We start from the raw sequence: 17,204 nt of genomic DNA, 5'->3' as shown, positions 1-17,204 counted from the left end.
GAGGATGTGGTCAGTGCTGGGGACGCTTTGTTGATGGGTTGACTTGTTGCTGGTGTTGGTGGTCATTGTTCCTGTGAGCATGGGAGTAAAAAACCCCTCAAGTTATGCAGAAAAGCCCCGCTCCTGTGAGGGGGGTATAATAAGAGTCAGTTTTCAAGTCAAATTCTCCCAAACTACGAGGTCTGCACGGTGTTGGAAATTGGAACCAACCTCCCCCAGTCATGGTAAATAGTCGACTTATTTCAAAGGGTGACATTTTAAGGCAAGGCAAAATATCTACATGATGTCTTATTAAAAGCTATTTTTTTAATTATTTATCTTTATTAGAATTATCTACAGGACACTCAATCTGATTTGGAGGTGATCTTAGAGTTCCTGGAGGAATACTACAGGCAAAACAATGGAGAAAACGGTAAGAAGAAAAGCCAGGGAAATTAGATTGTAGGTTAATACTACAAAACTTATTTGATTGTATAGTCTTTTAGCAACTTTTTGCTTTTTTTTTTTTACAGTGGACAAGGTGTGCTGGACAGCAGACGAAGAATCGTGTGAGCAGCGCTGGACATGCCAGGATTCACCTGTAAGCTAAAAGTGTCTCTTTTCCCCAACGTGAGAGCTGATGTGCACATGTCCCTTTAAAGGTGTTCATAATTTTGCAATATGCTAATATCTACAATTTGTTCCTATCATTTCCTTCATCTAAGATCACCACACTTCAGCCTGTGCTGGCACACGACACCTCCCCAGCTCTCGGCCAAAGCACAACAGCATTATTGTCTGAGCGTGGATCACTGCCAAAATCTCTATCAACACAGCAACCAACCAAGCACCAGGCCAAAGCAGTGGGGAGAGGTAAGTTCTCCTTTTTTTGGTCACTAGATACTGTTGCCTGAGGGACACAATAGCAAAGACAGCAAATAACAGACCTTCCTTTTACTGTAAAAACAAACAAACAATGGAGCTGCGCATGGCTTAGGCTAATAGCTGTTTTTACATATCAGTTAACCACAGTGTTTATAGCTCAACCCTCTCCGATAAATGGCATCCCACCACTGAAGAGATTTTCTGGGAATTGCTGCATTTGAGGAAATGATTAACCGTAAACCAGGACTAACTGTTTTAGTGTGGTACACAGACAGCTGCCATGATATTCCTCTAAATTGAAATCCTCTTTTAAAGCCTTCAGCTTACTGTCAGCTTTAAAGGTGCAGTGTGTAATATCTGAATGTTTAGTGGCATTTAGTGGTGAAAGTTCAAGAATGCTTTCGAATAAAAACAGAAGCTAGATTGGCATTCAAGGACAAGAATCTAGTGACTAAAGATGGCATCATCCACCACTGCTTCAAGTTTTTCCACAATATCAAGTTATGAGGTGAAGATAGGTTTAGTTATTTATTCTATAGTACTTCTTCTTTGATTTCCAACAGGTGCATTTCCCATGACAATGTTGGTCCATTCTGTGCTACTGTAGAATGATGGCAGTGCAAAATGGCGGCCTCCATGGTGACAAGCCCCGCTCATATGTAGATATAAAAGGTTAATTCTAAGGAAATAAAAGAAAAAAATTATTTTAATTTCAAGCCATTATACATTATTTAAAACACACTTATGAATATTATATTCCATTTCTACGAAGTCTGTTCTGAAAAATGCCAATACATTCTACGCACTGCACCTTTAATGTTTTTTTTTGCAGGTAAAAAGGTGCGACTTTTTCACTTCCTGTTTGAGATGCTGGAGGATCCAAAAATGGCCGACTGCGTTTCCTGGGTGCCAGCGACCACCGCCGGCGTCTTCCGCTTCTCGTCCACCAACAAGGAAAAGGTGGCGGCTCTGTGGGGGCAGAGGAAGGGCAACAAGAGGCCCATGACCTACCAGAAGATGTCCCGCGCCCTCAGGAACTATGCTCACTCTGGGGAGATCTTCAAGGTGAAAAAGAAGCTCACTTACCAGTTCAGCAGAGACACCCTGATGTTACTGCATAGTTATCATGGAGGAGAGTTGTAATGTGGACTACTAGACCTTGTGTGGGCTCATATCATCTCACATAATAAACCTTTCAATAAACTTTGGAGCTCCACATTTAAACCGAATTCTGTTCAAAAATCGGTCTTCTTGGAGTTATTACCGTTGTAGTTCATGCATTGAGTTTGTGGTGTAAATAATACAAAAAAGAAATAAAGAAATGTTTTTCTACTTTTACAGAACTTTGATAAGAGCCAAGATAAAACATCCATACCTAATAAGATAAAAGGGAATGACAATACTCAAGTGACAACCAAGTAGCGAGTATATTCGTAATAAAAAATAAAAATTTCCAAATTTAACCCTAACCCTCTCTGCCACAAGTACATTTTGATGTGGAACAATAGCAGATTTTCATGCATAAATTGGCGAATACTTTAATAATGAAAAAGTCACGAGAACTGAAATTGTCATAGCAACTGTCTTACAATATGAATCTCAACAACATCAAATAGTTGGCTGAAATGTAAGCAGTTCCTTCCTTTAAACTTAAATTGGCCTCAAAACTCTAATCTAATCTTAATACAGTTGCCTTGAAAGTTTTAGTTTTCCTCACTTTTTCATATCTAGAGTGTAAGAATAAGGTCTGTTTGAAAAAAAAATCAAAGAACTGCTTACATTTTAACATAATGATTATAAAAAATATACTCTGAAAGGGCCATACTAATACTTTTGATACTTTGAGTATATTTGTCTAATGAATATGAATATGTAGTATGTCTCATGGTGGTGTTTTGCCTCTTTTTAATTCAGTAAAACATCTTTCATTACCAGTTCCCAAGTGTTAAAAAAAAGTTTGCTCTTACTCTGAAATGTTTGGGAGATTTCCTTCACAAAAAGAGCCTTCTACTATTTCTACTGTTACTGCAAGAACATATTATGTTTCCCCTGTGAGGAAAGAATTATGCAGCAGCATGCACCTATAATGGGCTTTCTCACCGGTTGACAAGTGCATTTGTTTTTCCATTCTGTAATATTTGTTGATTGCTGTAGGGAACCACAGGGTGTCAGTGTAGTCCACCATCTTTCTTTTCTTTTCTTGTGTGGTGTGTGACCTCATGGCTAAATCGCCTCTGTGATGTGAACTCTTGGGCCGCCCGGGCAATACCAAATGGTTTTGTGCTCTTTGTAGTGGACCCATGTGATACTCCCCTAAGCCCAGTATTTAGTGCTGGAGCCCACTCCGGGTTATAAATGGGCTAACTGAGCTATGGGTGTCTGTTACCAAGAAAGGCCACATACTTTCAACTGAATTATCAAAACAGTCATTTAAGGGAAGAGTATGTTCTCAATCAAAAGCTTCCCCATCATGTGACACACATCTGCTTGCAGAATAGACCCTAGTATGTTGTAGTGACAGTGAATCATTCTGAGGTCTTCCCAAGCTGTGACAGTAATGATGATGGTACATATCTGTCAGACAATATATGCTGCATTCAGGCACACAGACTGTATCCATGGCTCCAAAAATAGACCAAGTGCTTTACCTTGACTGTCTGAGGAATTAACAAGTGCATGTTTTAAGTGCACTTCCATGTTGTGTGTTCATTAACAGGCTCATGTGGTTGGGATATTGTTAGATTCTCTGCAGGAGTTGGGTACTGCATCCGTGAAGGAGAAGTTTCAATGTGTTAAAATGGCAGCATGTGTTTACGTTGCTCGTAAATCCAGCATCTTTAAACCTTGTTGTCTAATCTTATCAGAGACCACAGCTGATTTATCGCTCGCATTTGACGTGCTAAAGACATTAATTAGAGACCAAAGCAGCCACATCAATGGCATAATTCAAAATGAAACCCTCTTTTCATGTCAGATACGCATGTCAAATGTCAGGTTTTATGACAGCTTTCTAAGTTTAGGCCATATGACCATCGCCCCAGGCATCTCCCCAGTATTTTTTTGCCAAGTCGGAAAGCCGGCTGTTCTTGGACAACATTACACGCGGATTAAACTGATACCTGGCATCTGGCATCAAGTCGCTGCATGTCATCTCAAACCTTTCCTTTAGGATACATCCAAAGATTTCTATGAATGTGTTGTAGATCATGAGGGGATTGTTGGAGAGTATTACATCACCCTGAGTCTGACCTGAGACAATGACAAATGATCTTCCAGTCGCCTGCTTCTGTAGAACATGAAGGATTCTCCCCTTTGGCGCCCTGCTGATAGCCCCCACCCTGACACTCTGGAAGTAATGATGACATGCCTAATCTTAGGTCAAAAGTTTGAAATTTTCAGGTGATACATTTGTACATGTTTGTCTAAATATGAAACTACAGCTAGCACAAGCTTAGCTTAACATTAGAACTTGAAACAGGGGGAAACAGCTACCTAGCTATTGGTAACAAAATCCACCTACCAGAACCTCCAAAGCTCACTTATTTACTTTTGGTTTGTTTTTACCCTATATAAACGAAAGTGTAAGAATTATGCATTTTGATGTATGTCTGACTATTTCTTGGTCAGGAGCAGTGGCTGCTTTTGTTTTTGTAAGAGTTGAACAAGCTAGATCTGATTCCTAAAGCCAAAGTCCAGTGCATATAAAAATGGGGCTTCCATGCACAAATCCGCAAAAAAAAAACCATTGTATTAACTTGCTGTTGCTTTTCATCTAAAACATTTGGAACAGCAGCCAGTGGGTTGGGGGACAGTGATGCAACACTACATGTAGGACCGATTGAGCTGCAACGTCCACAACAGAGAGGCGGAGCATGCCAACTCGCTATATAAGGCCCGAAAGCCTGTCCCTCCTGGATCTGTCACTGGTCCTCCTCTCCTCCCCCACAGAGAGTTCCAAACCGTATCCCCGCGCCCTCCTCATCTCCCATCACTCGGGTCCGAGGGCTCCATAAAGGTTTTTGTTTCTTCCACTGACCCTATCATCGTCTTTCTACCTCCTGGACGAGAGGGTCCACACAACACCTTACCAGGCGTCCTTACCTACACCTACCTGCAACCTTTTGAGTCCTTGGCGCTTTTCTTGGGACGTGGCTCAAGATGCCAGAGCCCACAAAGAAAGGTAGGAGTGTGATATTGAGGATGGGATCAACACTAATATCAAAGTCTGTAACACACACATACCAAAGATCCAAAATAAGCCTGCTGCACAGCATGTTTTCAATTTAAAAAAAACTTTAATTTTGTCTTGTTTAACTCGTTTTTATTCCATGGTTTGGCTTTGGTTTGAGGGGAGCAGAATCTGTAAATACATTCTGAAGGGAGCTCCATCACTTCTGCCAGCTTGTTGTAGGAATCTGCAAAGTGACTTTGACAGTTGTATTGTATTACTGATGCATGCACGCGTATTCCTACTATCCCGGAGGGCAAAAGGGGAGGTTTATAAAAAGTTAGTATTCTTGTTGAGGGGGGCCTGATGCACTGGATTGTTCCGCGCGATCCAGCTTTAGATAGACATAATAATGAAGTGGAATGAAGGAATTTTGAGAGGACGATTTGGATGAACTGAGCAAATTAGGATCAATATTAACGTAGATTCAGTTGTCGTTCTGATGATTGATTGGGAGTCGTGCAAGAATGGTTTGGTTTGGTTTGGACCCCTCAAACCTGTCCCATGGCAATTCAAGTCAACTCCATATTCTAACACAACATCTTAACCCATCCCCTGTCCTGCCCTCACGTCGGCTTTCTACTGCACACCATATTGTCACTCATCTGTACCGTCGTGTCCATCAACATTCCCTTTTAATCCGCCCTTGTCTGTCATTACGGTATGGTATTACTGTCGCCCTCCCCATTAGCTCAGCTCTCGGGGGTTTTGCCGTCGATCCAGACATGCCCATGTAGAGGAAGTGGAACATTTTGTCAGGATCTTGGAAGCCTTCCTGATGAGGGATGAATCGCGTTCTTGATAAACTTATTATCCTCCAGGGGGCAATTGATTTGTCCGTAGATGTTCCTGACATATGATTTGCACACGGACACGGATATAAATCTCTTTACACAAGACATGTAATTCTTGTCTGCCTGTCCTGAAATAAGGATCCCTTCTGCTTCCCTTTTGCTATTACGAAGGATTCTTCCTTTGCCTTTTCTGAACCCTTAACAGTGTTTTAACAGTTGTTCCTTATTCAAACCCAACGTTTAGGGCTTTAGGGCACCGTATACTATACAGACCTGTTGTTTGAACAGTGGCCTTTGTGTTCTCAAAGTTTGGTTCATTTGAGAAATCTCTTTTATTTGTAATGATGCATTTGGGAGATCAAATTTGACAAATTTTCATATTCGAAATCAAGTCTTGCCTATGGTCGATTGATGATCGAATCATGTTTTTTTTTTATGCTCATTGATCGATATTCTCATTTGCTACATTGGCTTCCATATTTTTTCAGCACCAGACAAGGAGGCACACGCACAATTGTTTTATATACAGTATGGTTGATAAATATCGGCAATGTATCATGACTTATTAGGATAAACCAAGCAATTCCATGTATATTCAGACATTCAGCACCCCGGTCTAGCCAGAATAGAATGATACTTGTTACATTTATGTGGCTATTCGACTGTGAGATTGGCATTCCAATCGTGCTCCGTCGATCAAATCGTCAAGTAGTAGACTATATATTCAGGTTCACCCCTATACCAACAACCAGAGAAAATTAAGCTCACCAAAATATGTATGTGTGCAGCACACCTTGGCCTTTATCATTAAGCACCTTTGTATCGTCTATTGTGTAGTGCACAGTTGTTCAATCCACTGCCATAAACTTCCCTGATCCCCTCAGAGACAAAGCTATGGTGAAATAGAGGCAGCAGATTCCTGTCTGTTACAAACACTACCCACAAATAGATGCACAGCCCAGAGCTGCAGATAAATGAGGGTAGAAAAGTATTGTTCTTTAAATGAGTCCCAACAGCTGACGAGAAGGAGGCCAGCGCTGTTGTTTTAATCACCCCACTCTCAAGCCTTTCAAAAGTGCCAACCAGAGATGACAGACTGGCTGAGATCTCTTGGGACTTGGATGCTTGTCCCTGGAATAGTTCAGAATGAGCGCACTTTTAATCCCCATCCCTTGTTCCCTGCCATCTCCATCCAGCCCCCCTCCCTCCAGCCCCCTCCTTCCCTGTGCCACACACCAAACAGACATCTCCCTGCCACCCGCTCTTTAGAATGGTTCGCTCAAAGGTCAGACATCTCTCCATCAAACCTCTGACCTTGTGCCCGGAGGTGTCCCAGCACTTCCCTTGCTGCTACTCAGTTGGTGACAAGCCCATGTCTTCACCTCATGATGTGCACTGTGGCTACTGTCCATCACTCTCCCTGAGCTCTGTCCTTCTTGACAGTGTTGTTTTAAGTTACAGAATCACACCTCATAAATCACACCCATAGGCAGATATAGGTGGACCTGTCAGCAACTCATTTACGGACTAGTGCAGCTCTCATCTCTTATCAGACACTTAGTCTCATAGAAGTTCCTTGTCAAAGTCCTTGTCTTGTCTAACCAGAATGGAAACCAAAGAACCACACCCCGAGCAAGCAGTATATTTAATGTAGGCTCCTCGTCTTTATGAAAGCATTAAAGGTCTATTATAGGAAAAATTAAGCTGCTGACAATTTGGCTCACGTCGGAGCCTGTGTGAGCCCCTTCTGTCTGCACGCCAGCAGGGGCAACAGCTGAAAATACCTGCAGCCCTGTCAGCTGCACTGGGAGTCCTCCGAGGTAAAACAAAACCTTTCTCCACTCTCATTATCCCGACCGTGATGAGACAGAGCCGCGACTCTCGGGAGCATGATGTGACCCTGCAGGATTGTGGGCCCGTTGACCAGCGACACATTGTTTTGAAGTGAGAGGGGAAGGGAGTGCGTGGCTAATTTAAACAAGGAATGCTCCAAGGGAATGATTACAAATGGAGGGATCTCAGAAGCTGAGAAGTGATGGGAGACAAATGGAATTATGATCTTTGTAGACCGGCTTCAAACAGCTCGCAGTGAGAAACGGAGACTCTCTATAGTTAAAAATGCTCAAGGAAGAGCTTCAAGTCTCAAGAGTATTGGCTGTGTAATGTGAAAGGATTTCAAAGAAACATTATGGTGGCATTATCCATATATTCAGACATTAAGGAGAAATTGGAATACCTAGGATGCTGGATTTGAATATTATATTAATTTTCTCTTTGTATTTTGGAGCTATGTCTTGGTATCTTTATTGCTGTAATCCCCCAAGAACGGACCTTTTTATTGACACAATAACTATCTACGATCCAGGATTTTGTCAAATAAAGAAAGAGAAGGTTACTCTCAACAAACAAAGATCCATTTGAACTTTTTATACTTGAATATTAAGTCCCTACTGCTCCCAAATCCCTGAGTAATAAACTGCACTTGTGTGATTGTGTGTGCCAGCTGGCCCTTTCAGTCATTGTATCTTGGGTTTTCTGCAAATATATTTTTTTTAGCTAAATAAAAGGACTGATACCAAAATATCCAGGCTAATAAAAAAGAGAAGATAGTCACAGATTGACTTAACAGGCAGATTTTAAGACCGTTCTCAATAATGTTCCTCAGAGAGCTGTGTGGAAGGTGACTGGTCCAAACATATGATGGCAACAGAGCTGTCAACTGGTCACTCCAAATATGTATCACTAATCCCTGTACATTTTTCCAATCCTTTTCTTCTCACACATGCAGAACCCCAAATGAATGGTTGACTTCAGACACAGCCAATGGATTATAGTCTGCCTTGAATCACACATTTTACAGAATGGTTGTACCAATATAGATACTGTCACAGATAGTTCTGGTAAAATTAAGAGTTCTTAAATTTGGAGATTTAATTACTTCTAAGCCCCATCGATGCACCAAAAGGCAATGACATAAACTGAATACCTTGATAGCTAAGAAAGCTAAGATAGCTGAACCGCAGAGAAGTCGACTTTTCACCACTGGAACATTAAATATATGGATCGTACTTGATCAGACTAAGTGCTTATTTATAGAATTTCATTAACTTTGTGAAAATTAGACACTGGAAAGTTTTGCTTCGTCATATCACTAAGTAGTGTACTGGCAAATGGCAATTAAATTGCAGTGTGTATGTTTTTCATTCACTGAGACAGTCAAAGTGAGCAGAAGGCTTACAGTTTTTGTGGGAATGTAGAGTAATGGCGGCTACCCTGAACCAGTTGCTATGAATCTGCTGATCTGATGTACTGTACCTTTGAGAACATTTCACTTTATCTTACTAAGGTCAATAGGAGAACACATTCCAGATGTTTCATGACTACTGTAGTCTGAAACTCCCACGAGTAGACAACCTCCCATGGCCCTGTGCTCCACTTACCCACTAATAAGGGAGGTTAATTATCAAAAGGTTGTATGGATGCTTTGATCTTTAGAGGCCCTGCATTGACTACTGTTACAAGTTTTGAATATCCTACTCCCACCCTAAGTCTAGACTAGGCAGAGGGCAAACAAACGGTGTGTCATGGGGGCCTCTCCATCATAATCAGTTAAGCCTACATGGTGTCTAAGCATGAGGAGCCGGTCGTCACCCAGCACAAAGATGATATGGCTTAGTGGTGATAAAATAGGTCAAGGAAAAAACGAAGAAAGAGGGTTGTATGATTACATTATGCTGATTGCATTGAAGACGAGAAGTCTTTTGGTCATGTTTTAACAGTTTGTTTTGTTTGTCTTTCTTTAGATGAGGTGCCAAATGGCCAGCCGCAAGGTAAGTTGATGTTGATACACATCAAATCAACCCCTCTCAACTCACTGTATAGCGGATTATTCAGTATGTGCACAATAACAAACATACAATCGGCAAATGAAAAACAAGGGTAGTTGTACAACAGAACAAGAGACCAACTCGTGCAAATCTAGATATTTAACCTGACGATCGCAGCGCTGAACTGGGCGTGAATGTGCAAACACAGCCGCATAGAAGTGTAAATGTGGAGCCAATAGTCGGCAATATGGACGTACTGCTGTGCCTAAAGAGCGAGCTGTGGTGATGACTGAGCTGTCAGAATCTCTGACATTCCTCTCTCCAGCCAGCTGATCCCTGTCTGTTGATTCAGCTGACGCCCCAGCCGCCCCATGTGAGCAAGGTGCTGGCACGCAACTGGCTTTATGGGGTTTGACCTTGGAGCTGCAGCATCTTGAGGCTCCAAAATGGCCCGGGAGGGTCAATTGTTAGTGTCTAACAATAAGAGTGTTGCTGGGGAATCGTCAGATAAATAAATTATTCAGACTCCTTCAAAGTTTGAGAATACCTTCAAAGTCAGATTATAGTGGTAGCCAAGAACAGTGGTGTACTGGTTCATAATTTACAGTCATAACCAGTGTTTTTTTTATTGACTAATTAACTGATTCATTTAACTCATGGAAAAATCCACCCTATTCAGTCAACAGTCCTTATAAATAACTCAGTTGCCACCACACTATTTCGACATAGATAACACTGTGTTTCTTAATGTGCACTTCAACTGGGACCCTCAACGCTATTACCATACTCCAAATTGTGATATATTAACAGCACGTTCTGCACAGTTGTAATCAGGAAAGTCTTACAACATGTTTCCTATTTATGTCTTTGTTGTATTGAATGTGAGAATGGTCTGAAAAAACATGATTTATTGTGTTGGTGATGTGAAGTGTGGTTGTAGATATGTGAGGTAGAACACGTTGTATGTGCTTCCATGTCTGTTTGTTCGGGTGTGTGACTGAAAGAGAGGTGTTGCAGATGCAGAAGCTTTGTGCTTATAAAAAGCAGCTGTTCCATCCACCACTATATTTGTCACATGCTCAGAAAGCGTTGCTACAGACAGTAACGGTGCCCCGCCCCTACCTGAGATTGCCCTGGAGATTTCTCCACCCCAAGGTGGGTAACCCTGATGCCCCCTTCACCAGCCCCAGAGTTTCCTTATTTTGCAAATCACACTCACATCACGTGTTTGTTTGGTGTTTCATCACAATTTTATTTTTCCCCTAATTCACTGCGAGAGGTCTGAAACTGCACTATTCTTGTGTATTTATGATTGCTCAACTATGATTGTATGTGAACACAAAAAAAAGTTAATTAGTCTAGCTGTAAGACAACAACCCCACATTCTGTGCGCATGTCCACGCACCTACACTGCACTACCTGAAAATGCCTTAACGCTTGGTGCCGTTTCTAACTTGTGCTGTGGCTGTATTTATTTCTCCTTAACTGTATGACATATTGAGTCATCATACAGGATGTAGAGGGATTCGGGATGTTGGGCTTTACCGACTCTTCTTGCTCTTGTCAAAGGCCAGCTGTCTAAATGTAACAGTAGGCCTACTACAAGCAATCTGATCATTCCATACAAGTCAGTAAACCCCTGCCTCCTTGATCACTTTACAGTATAGATATGCAATGACCAGATAGGTTGGTGCATTTGATCAAAACACGAGACATGACGCTATACTACATTTCCGCTTTAATAGTACATATACTTTAGTTTGGACAAATTATCGATCATTAAAATTATACATTTATTTTTTTAAACCACACTAGTTTGGTTTAATTCAATGCATTCGATCAGTCTACCACATTAATCCTGACTGTAAAATATTTCAACAACTATCGGATGGATTTCTACAAAATGTTACAAACGATCATGGTTTCAAGATGACGAAAACGACAGATTTTTCCTATTGCGCCACCATGAGTTTAAAATTGTAGTTTTAACAAAATTGCTTGACAACTACTGTTCCTGGATAAAGATGGGGCATATGGTAAACCTTAGAAACGCCAAACATCAACATGCTAGAGAGAGCAGAGAAGGTTAGCACACTGGCATCATCATTTAACTGAAGCCTCTCAGAGCTATTAGCGTGATCGTAGACTCTTAATCTAGTTTGAAATGACTATTTTACTCAAATGTCACCAATTACGATGGTGGCTATCTGGTCATTAGCGATTTATACCCACCTTGTTTGGGCAAAGTATTGTCTTGCAAGGCTGCCGGTAGTGTTTGCCCGATGCTTGCTGCTCCAGCTTGGCGCTTTGTCTGCTGTACAGAAGCAGTAGCAGAAGCAGTAGCAGAGGGGAAAGAGCCAGTAGAGACTGTTGTGGAGAACCCAGAGCCTGAGCCATTACAGGCTGTGATGGCTCAGGAGCCCCCTAGCCCCGCAGAGAATGGCTCAAAACAACCTCCGCCTGCTGAGGTTGTGGTGAATGAGCAAGCAGAATCCACTAACTCTACTGTTAAGGAAGAAGTCCCTTGCTCTCCCCAACCACCTGGTAAGTATACCTCAACAAATCAGTCCCAGCTCTCTCTAAAAAAAAATGCATGTGTACCTCTGTAGATCTTAAAATGCTACCGAAACAAGCCCAAAATAGTCTTATTAGTCTATTCAGTTGCATACTACATAGCTTGGCAGCATGGCGAAACTGCCCTTCTTTTTATTTTATATGATCTAAAACCTAGATTCATCCTCAGGTGAAAGCTATAGATTACCTTTACTTCCCTGCTAAGAATGCTATGGACTTCACTCATAGTATGGACCATGCATTGATTTATTTGCTTTTAAAACAATGCTCTATTTCCTGTATGGCTTCAATTGCATTCATACAGTACATCAAAGAAATCAGCGATTACACTTGCACCTGAGGACTTAATGGTGCGTTGTTTCCAGATGTCGTAATAATAAATAAGGACTTTAGATAAAGTACTGATTAAATCCTGAAAGGGCTACCTGAAGGTAATGCAGTTTGTGTGCAAGGTAAGTCATCAAAGTCAATCCTTTATTCTATTATCCACACTAATGGTAAGAACCAGGCTGGTTCCCTTGGATCAGTTTTCTTATATAGTATCTTCAGGCGAGTTGAAATAAATAAATTCATCGTCTATAAGAATAGATGAAATACAACACAGGTGAAAAAACGGAGGTAAATAGGGTTTGAAGTCTTGTTTTTGTTTTGTTTTTTGTAAATGTGAGTTGCAGCTGCTAAAAGGTTGATTTTTTTTATTTATATATACAGTATATATATACACGTGTGCTGTGGTGGAGTCTTTTTGAGCACAAGCCAAATCATCGGCTTTTTTATTTTGGTCCCATTTTTTTCTGTCCAAGACCTGCATGTCATTTTTCATCTCATCCAGAATTGTCTCGCATGTGAACAATGGCCTTTGTTGGCCAGTGATGGACTTGGAGCTTTTTGATAGGTGGGTCTATTTTGTCCATTACAACTTTATTGCAGATGATGATGATGCTGCAGCCACACCCCCATCCCCAACACCTCAAGCAGGTTGGTACCCTTAACAACCCTAACTACTTCCAAAGTTATTCCTCTTCACCTCATCCTTTAAGGACGGTTGCAACGGAGCATTCACCTCGAATCAGGCTCAAATCAATTCGATATGGGCACTTTGAAAATGTTAAGAAGAGCACTCAAGTAAACCTTCTCTTAAGGTACCAGTACGTTTGTGTTACAAGTTATCATGGCAGTATAGACATCTTTCAATAGCTAAGTAAAATGTTTAAATGAGTCGAAACATGTACTCTGCTGTGTAATGTGCATTTTAACTTCATTGTTTTAGTATTTAGTAACAAAAAGGCATTGGCACAAATCTACTCCACAGTTGAAACGGTATTTTTCCGTACGGTTTTCCGATCTGTCAAATCGATGTATGTCTTTGCACATACATTTAGTAAATGTGTGATTTTAACTTGCACATCAACCTTTATTTACACATCTTGAATAATAAAGGTATGGATGTTAGAATTATATTTCACATGTAGGGGAGAACGGGGTAATGTGAGACACTTTTTACATTTGTTCCCCTCTAAGCGAGCTAAATGATTTATCAGTCAAATTTACACATTTCCCATTAATTCAGGATGTTTCCTAGAAATGGGCATTAGCAGAATTTATTCAAGACAAAGGGCAGTGAAAATATGATTGTTTTAAAAAAAAGTTGTCATGTGTCTCACTTTACCCCAGCTGTTGGGTAAACTGAGACAGACCAGAGAAATCAAGGGGGTAAACTGATCCACTTACTTTTTCAACTCTGAAACTACCATAACAACACATGTTGTAACAGTTAGAATCGTGACAGCTAGCTTGAAAACCAAATATTCCAAAACTAATGTCGGACTAGTAACAGAATCATGGGGTTTGGTCAATTAAGCAAAACATTTTTCTAAACACTTGAAAGTAACTCTGATCAAATACAACATATAATTCATATTCAATAATCAACATTCAAATGACAGATAGAACCAGTAAGATTAAAACACAGTCTGAGGGTCAGAACACAGGACCCTTAGAGCCAGCTACTGTCTGGGGGTCAGAGAGAAGGACAATCAGAACCAGAACAGTCTGGGACTCAGAACACAGGACTAGACCCAGCTGTCATTTTCCATCTTTTCAGTCATTGATTAATATTTTTTTGCATTTGTTTTATTGGTATCATTCATTGAATAAAGACATATTACTTAAGAGTCTATTGATGCCAAACCATGCCCTTGCTGACACCCCTTCAACCATCAACCCCCACCTCCAGCCCACATTGTCTTTTGTCTTATTCAAACTAGTCTCCTTGCTACCTCAAATATAATGGATTCATTAAAAGAGGGCACAGACACTGTCTCACTTTACCCCACAGCATTTGTCTCACTTTACCCCACTGCCACAATTTGAGAAAAAACGACCTCTCTCAGCAATTCAGGCTAATCTTCAGTTATCATCATCACATGGTTTCATATGTTGGTGGTTCATCAACATGTATGATAGAAGTTTTTCTACCTGAATCAATTTGCTTTGGCACAACAATCGATTAAGTTGACAGCAAGAAAATTTACTTTTACATGCAAAAAATAATTTTTTGTGAAAAAAACATGCTTACAACATCACCATGAGGTCCTCTCTTTCATGACCGAGTGGAAATGAGAGGGGCTTGAAAAGATATATCTCACATGACCAAAAATGTGTTCCATTGCCTAGATACAGGGGGTGTCTCACATTACCCGATGCCTCACATTCCCCCGTTCTCCCCTATATATCATGAATAAAAAATACATGGTTGCTTATTAATACACATGCACATTATTGTTCGATATAGGCTATCATTTAATATCTTGTCTGTCTGCTCAAAGGGAATGCTGCTAATCTGATTAATAATGGTACATACAAAATTCAGAATGATGAATTCAATTTACAGTAGCCTATGTCATCTCTTATTTCCAGCTATTGTCCGTACAGATTATGCTAATGAATAGGCCTAGCTAACGTTTCATTCTTAAACTTTTTTGGTTGTTGGCATTCCCTTTTGTGTTGATATACTTACTTTATTCATTATGCTTTTTCAAATACTCAGAAAGTTGGTTAATTCACTTACTTGCTGTCTTAATATTTCATCCCTGTCCATCCCAAAAAATCTTAGCTATTTTAGCGCTGGACGTATTTAGCCTAGCTTGAAGCTGGGGCAAAAGTTAGCCTTGGTGTAAATAAAAAGAAAATACACAATCTAACAACTTCCATACTGTTATGGTTATGGACCACGGTGAATCGTTACTGTAACAGAAATAGATTTGCATCAAAATACAAGCCATGGAACAGGCACATCCCAAACAGCCACTACACTAGTCTACTTCAAATGTTGAAAAAAAGCTAAGTTTTTACAATTTGGCATGTTTTTCTTCTATTCCCGGTTGTTCAAAATACACAGCTTAAAAGAAAATAATATGGGTGAAGATGGGGTAGACCAAAACTTGGTATTACCTAGTTTGTTGCCAGGTTTTGTAGGCCTAAAATGGTTGTTCTTCTCATCCAAACCTTGGTAAAGCAGCAAATAAGTGATTTTACCAAAATGTCATGGTATTTTGAATTACCTAAGCTTATACTTTAATTTAAAAATAGTTGATTTAATTTCACATAAACAGTATGTAACTATGTAAGACAGTCCTGGATGCTTCACATTAAAAAAGCCCAATAAAGCTGCCATACGGTATTGGAAGTTAACCAGACAATTTGCCAAAACATCCAGGAAGTCCTATTCGTGGAAGCCCTGTTTCCTGTAAAATCCCAAAAATACTTAAAAATTAAAGTAGCTACAAGGAACTTTTAAATATTTCTGTATATGTCTAATTTTTCCTCTGATGATCATACATTACATGTAACAGAAAACGAGACCATCAGTGCAAAGAATGCTATTTTTATATAGTTTTTCTTAATGTATTTGTCAATGAACTACAGTAGGTGTAGTAAAAAGACTGCCGCCTTTGCCTAAAGGGGATGCACGAATTAACACAAACTGAAAGTTTCTCAGAGCACCTTTAACTTCGGATTTTGTGCGGCTTAACCTTTTCACATTTGTGTTATTCTAGATGTTTCAAACCCTATGTTTTTGTTTCAATTATGGATAAGGGGTTTTATTTGGCAAATGTACACAACCCTGGGTTAACTTCCGAGCGAGAATGACAACCACAAGGCTACTTTTCATGAGCTTTATAATGAAAATCATCCAGCTGATAGTCAAACCCACACTGATATAGACACAGTATTAATCAAAACAGCTGAGTGAATTCTAATTCATTTCAATAACGACTGTGCTTTTTTCACAGAGGATGCCAATTCGCTCAAGAAACTCTCAATTGAGCTGCCTAGTAAGAGCCATCTGTTAAATCCTTCTACCATTTTAGAACCCAAACAAGTAGCCTACTCTGAATCAAAATGACCAAATGTCGGAATGTATAGGAAACATGTTGGATACATGTTTACTTCTAGATATTTGTGTGTGTTCTCTATAGATGAAAGCGAAGATGTTGAAAATGTCTTTGCTAACATAGTACCATACTATTAATATACACATTAATTTTCTCATGAAAATTTCAGGGTGTTACATGATCGTGTTTATTATTGTCTGTACGCATAAATCGCCATTTATGTGCATATATTTGGAATTCTGATCATAAAAGTCATATATAGGCAAATAGGCAAATAGTAATCAATCATTATCCATACAATATATTTAAAGCAAAACAAATAGCTTAGCATTGATTTTGTGTTATCAGAATTCCTTGTGTCACTGCTTGCAAATCTGTATTTGCTTTTTGCTTTACTTTTTTTGAGTGTGTGCTTGCTTCGGTGGACTTTACAGTACTATTTATTAAAATATACTGTAAATTTCTCTCTCTCTGTTTAGATGATAGCGCCCCTGTGCCAGCCATGGGCAGAAAAGACTCA

The 17,204-nt window shown here is 40.0% G+C and overlaps 2 protein-coding genes across 2 annotated transcripts in view; both read left to right on the top strand.

The window, feature by feature from the left end:
- Window positions 1–79: 79 nt before the first annotated feature.
- Window positions 80–2,007, top strand: spi2 (Spi-2 proto-oncogene; the record flags this gene model as incomplete). The annotated part of the gene is made up of 5 exons (XM_080051495.1): window positions 80–85; window positions 328–412; window positions 513–580; window positions 705–852; window positions 1,697–2,007. The coding sequence occupies 5 exons, from the start codon at window positions 80–82 to the stop codon at window positions 2,005–2,007; spliced, it is 618 nt and encodes a 205-aa protein (XP_079907621.1).
- A 3,015-nt stretch (window positions 2,008–5,022) lies between these two features.
- The window catches only part of mybpc1 (myosin binding protein C1), a gene marked incomplete at its 5' end in the record, with an annotated part of 29,890 nt that continues 17,708 nt past the window's right edge, over window positions 5,023–17,204 (top strand). Inside the window, 2 exons of the mRNA XM_080050868.1 lie at window positions 5,023–5,044; window positions 9,690–9,716. Coding sequence (XP_079906994.1) covers window positions 5,023–5,044; window positions 9,690–9,716 — 49 coding nt within the window. The remainder of the gene's footprint in view (window positions 5,045–9,689; window positions 9,717–17,204) is intronic.

The sequence above is a fragment of the Ammodytes marinus genome, assembly GCF_949987685.1.
Source record: "Ammodytes marinus genome assembly, chromosome: 22".
In the NCBI taxonomy this organism is placed as follows: domain Eukaryota; kingdom Metazoa; phylum Chordata; class Actinopteri; order Uranoscopiformes; family Ammodytidae; genus Ammodytes; species Ammodytes marinus.
The sequence above is the reverse complement of the archived record's forward strand: the minus strand, read 5'-3'. Positions and strand labels throughout refer to the sequence as shown.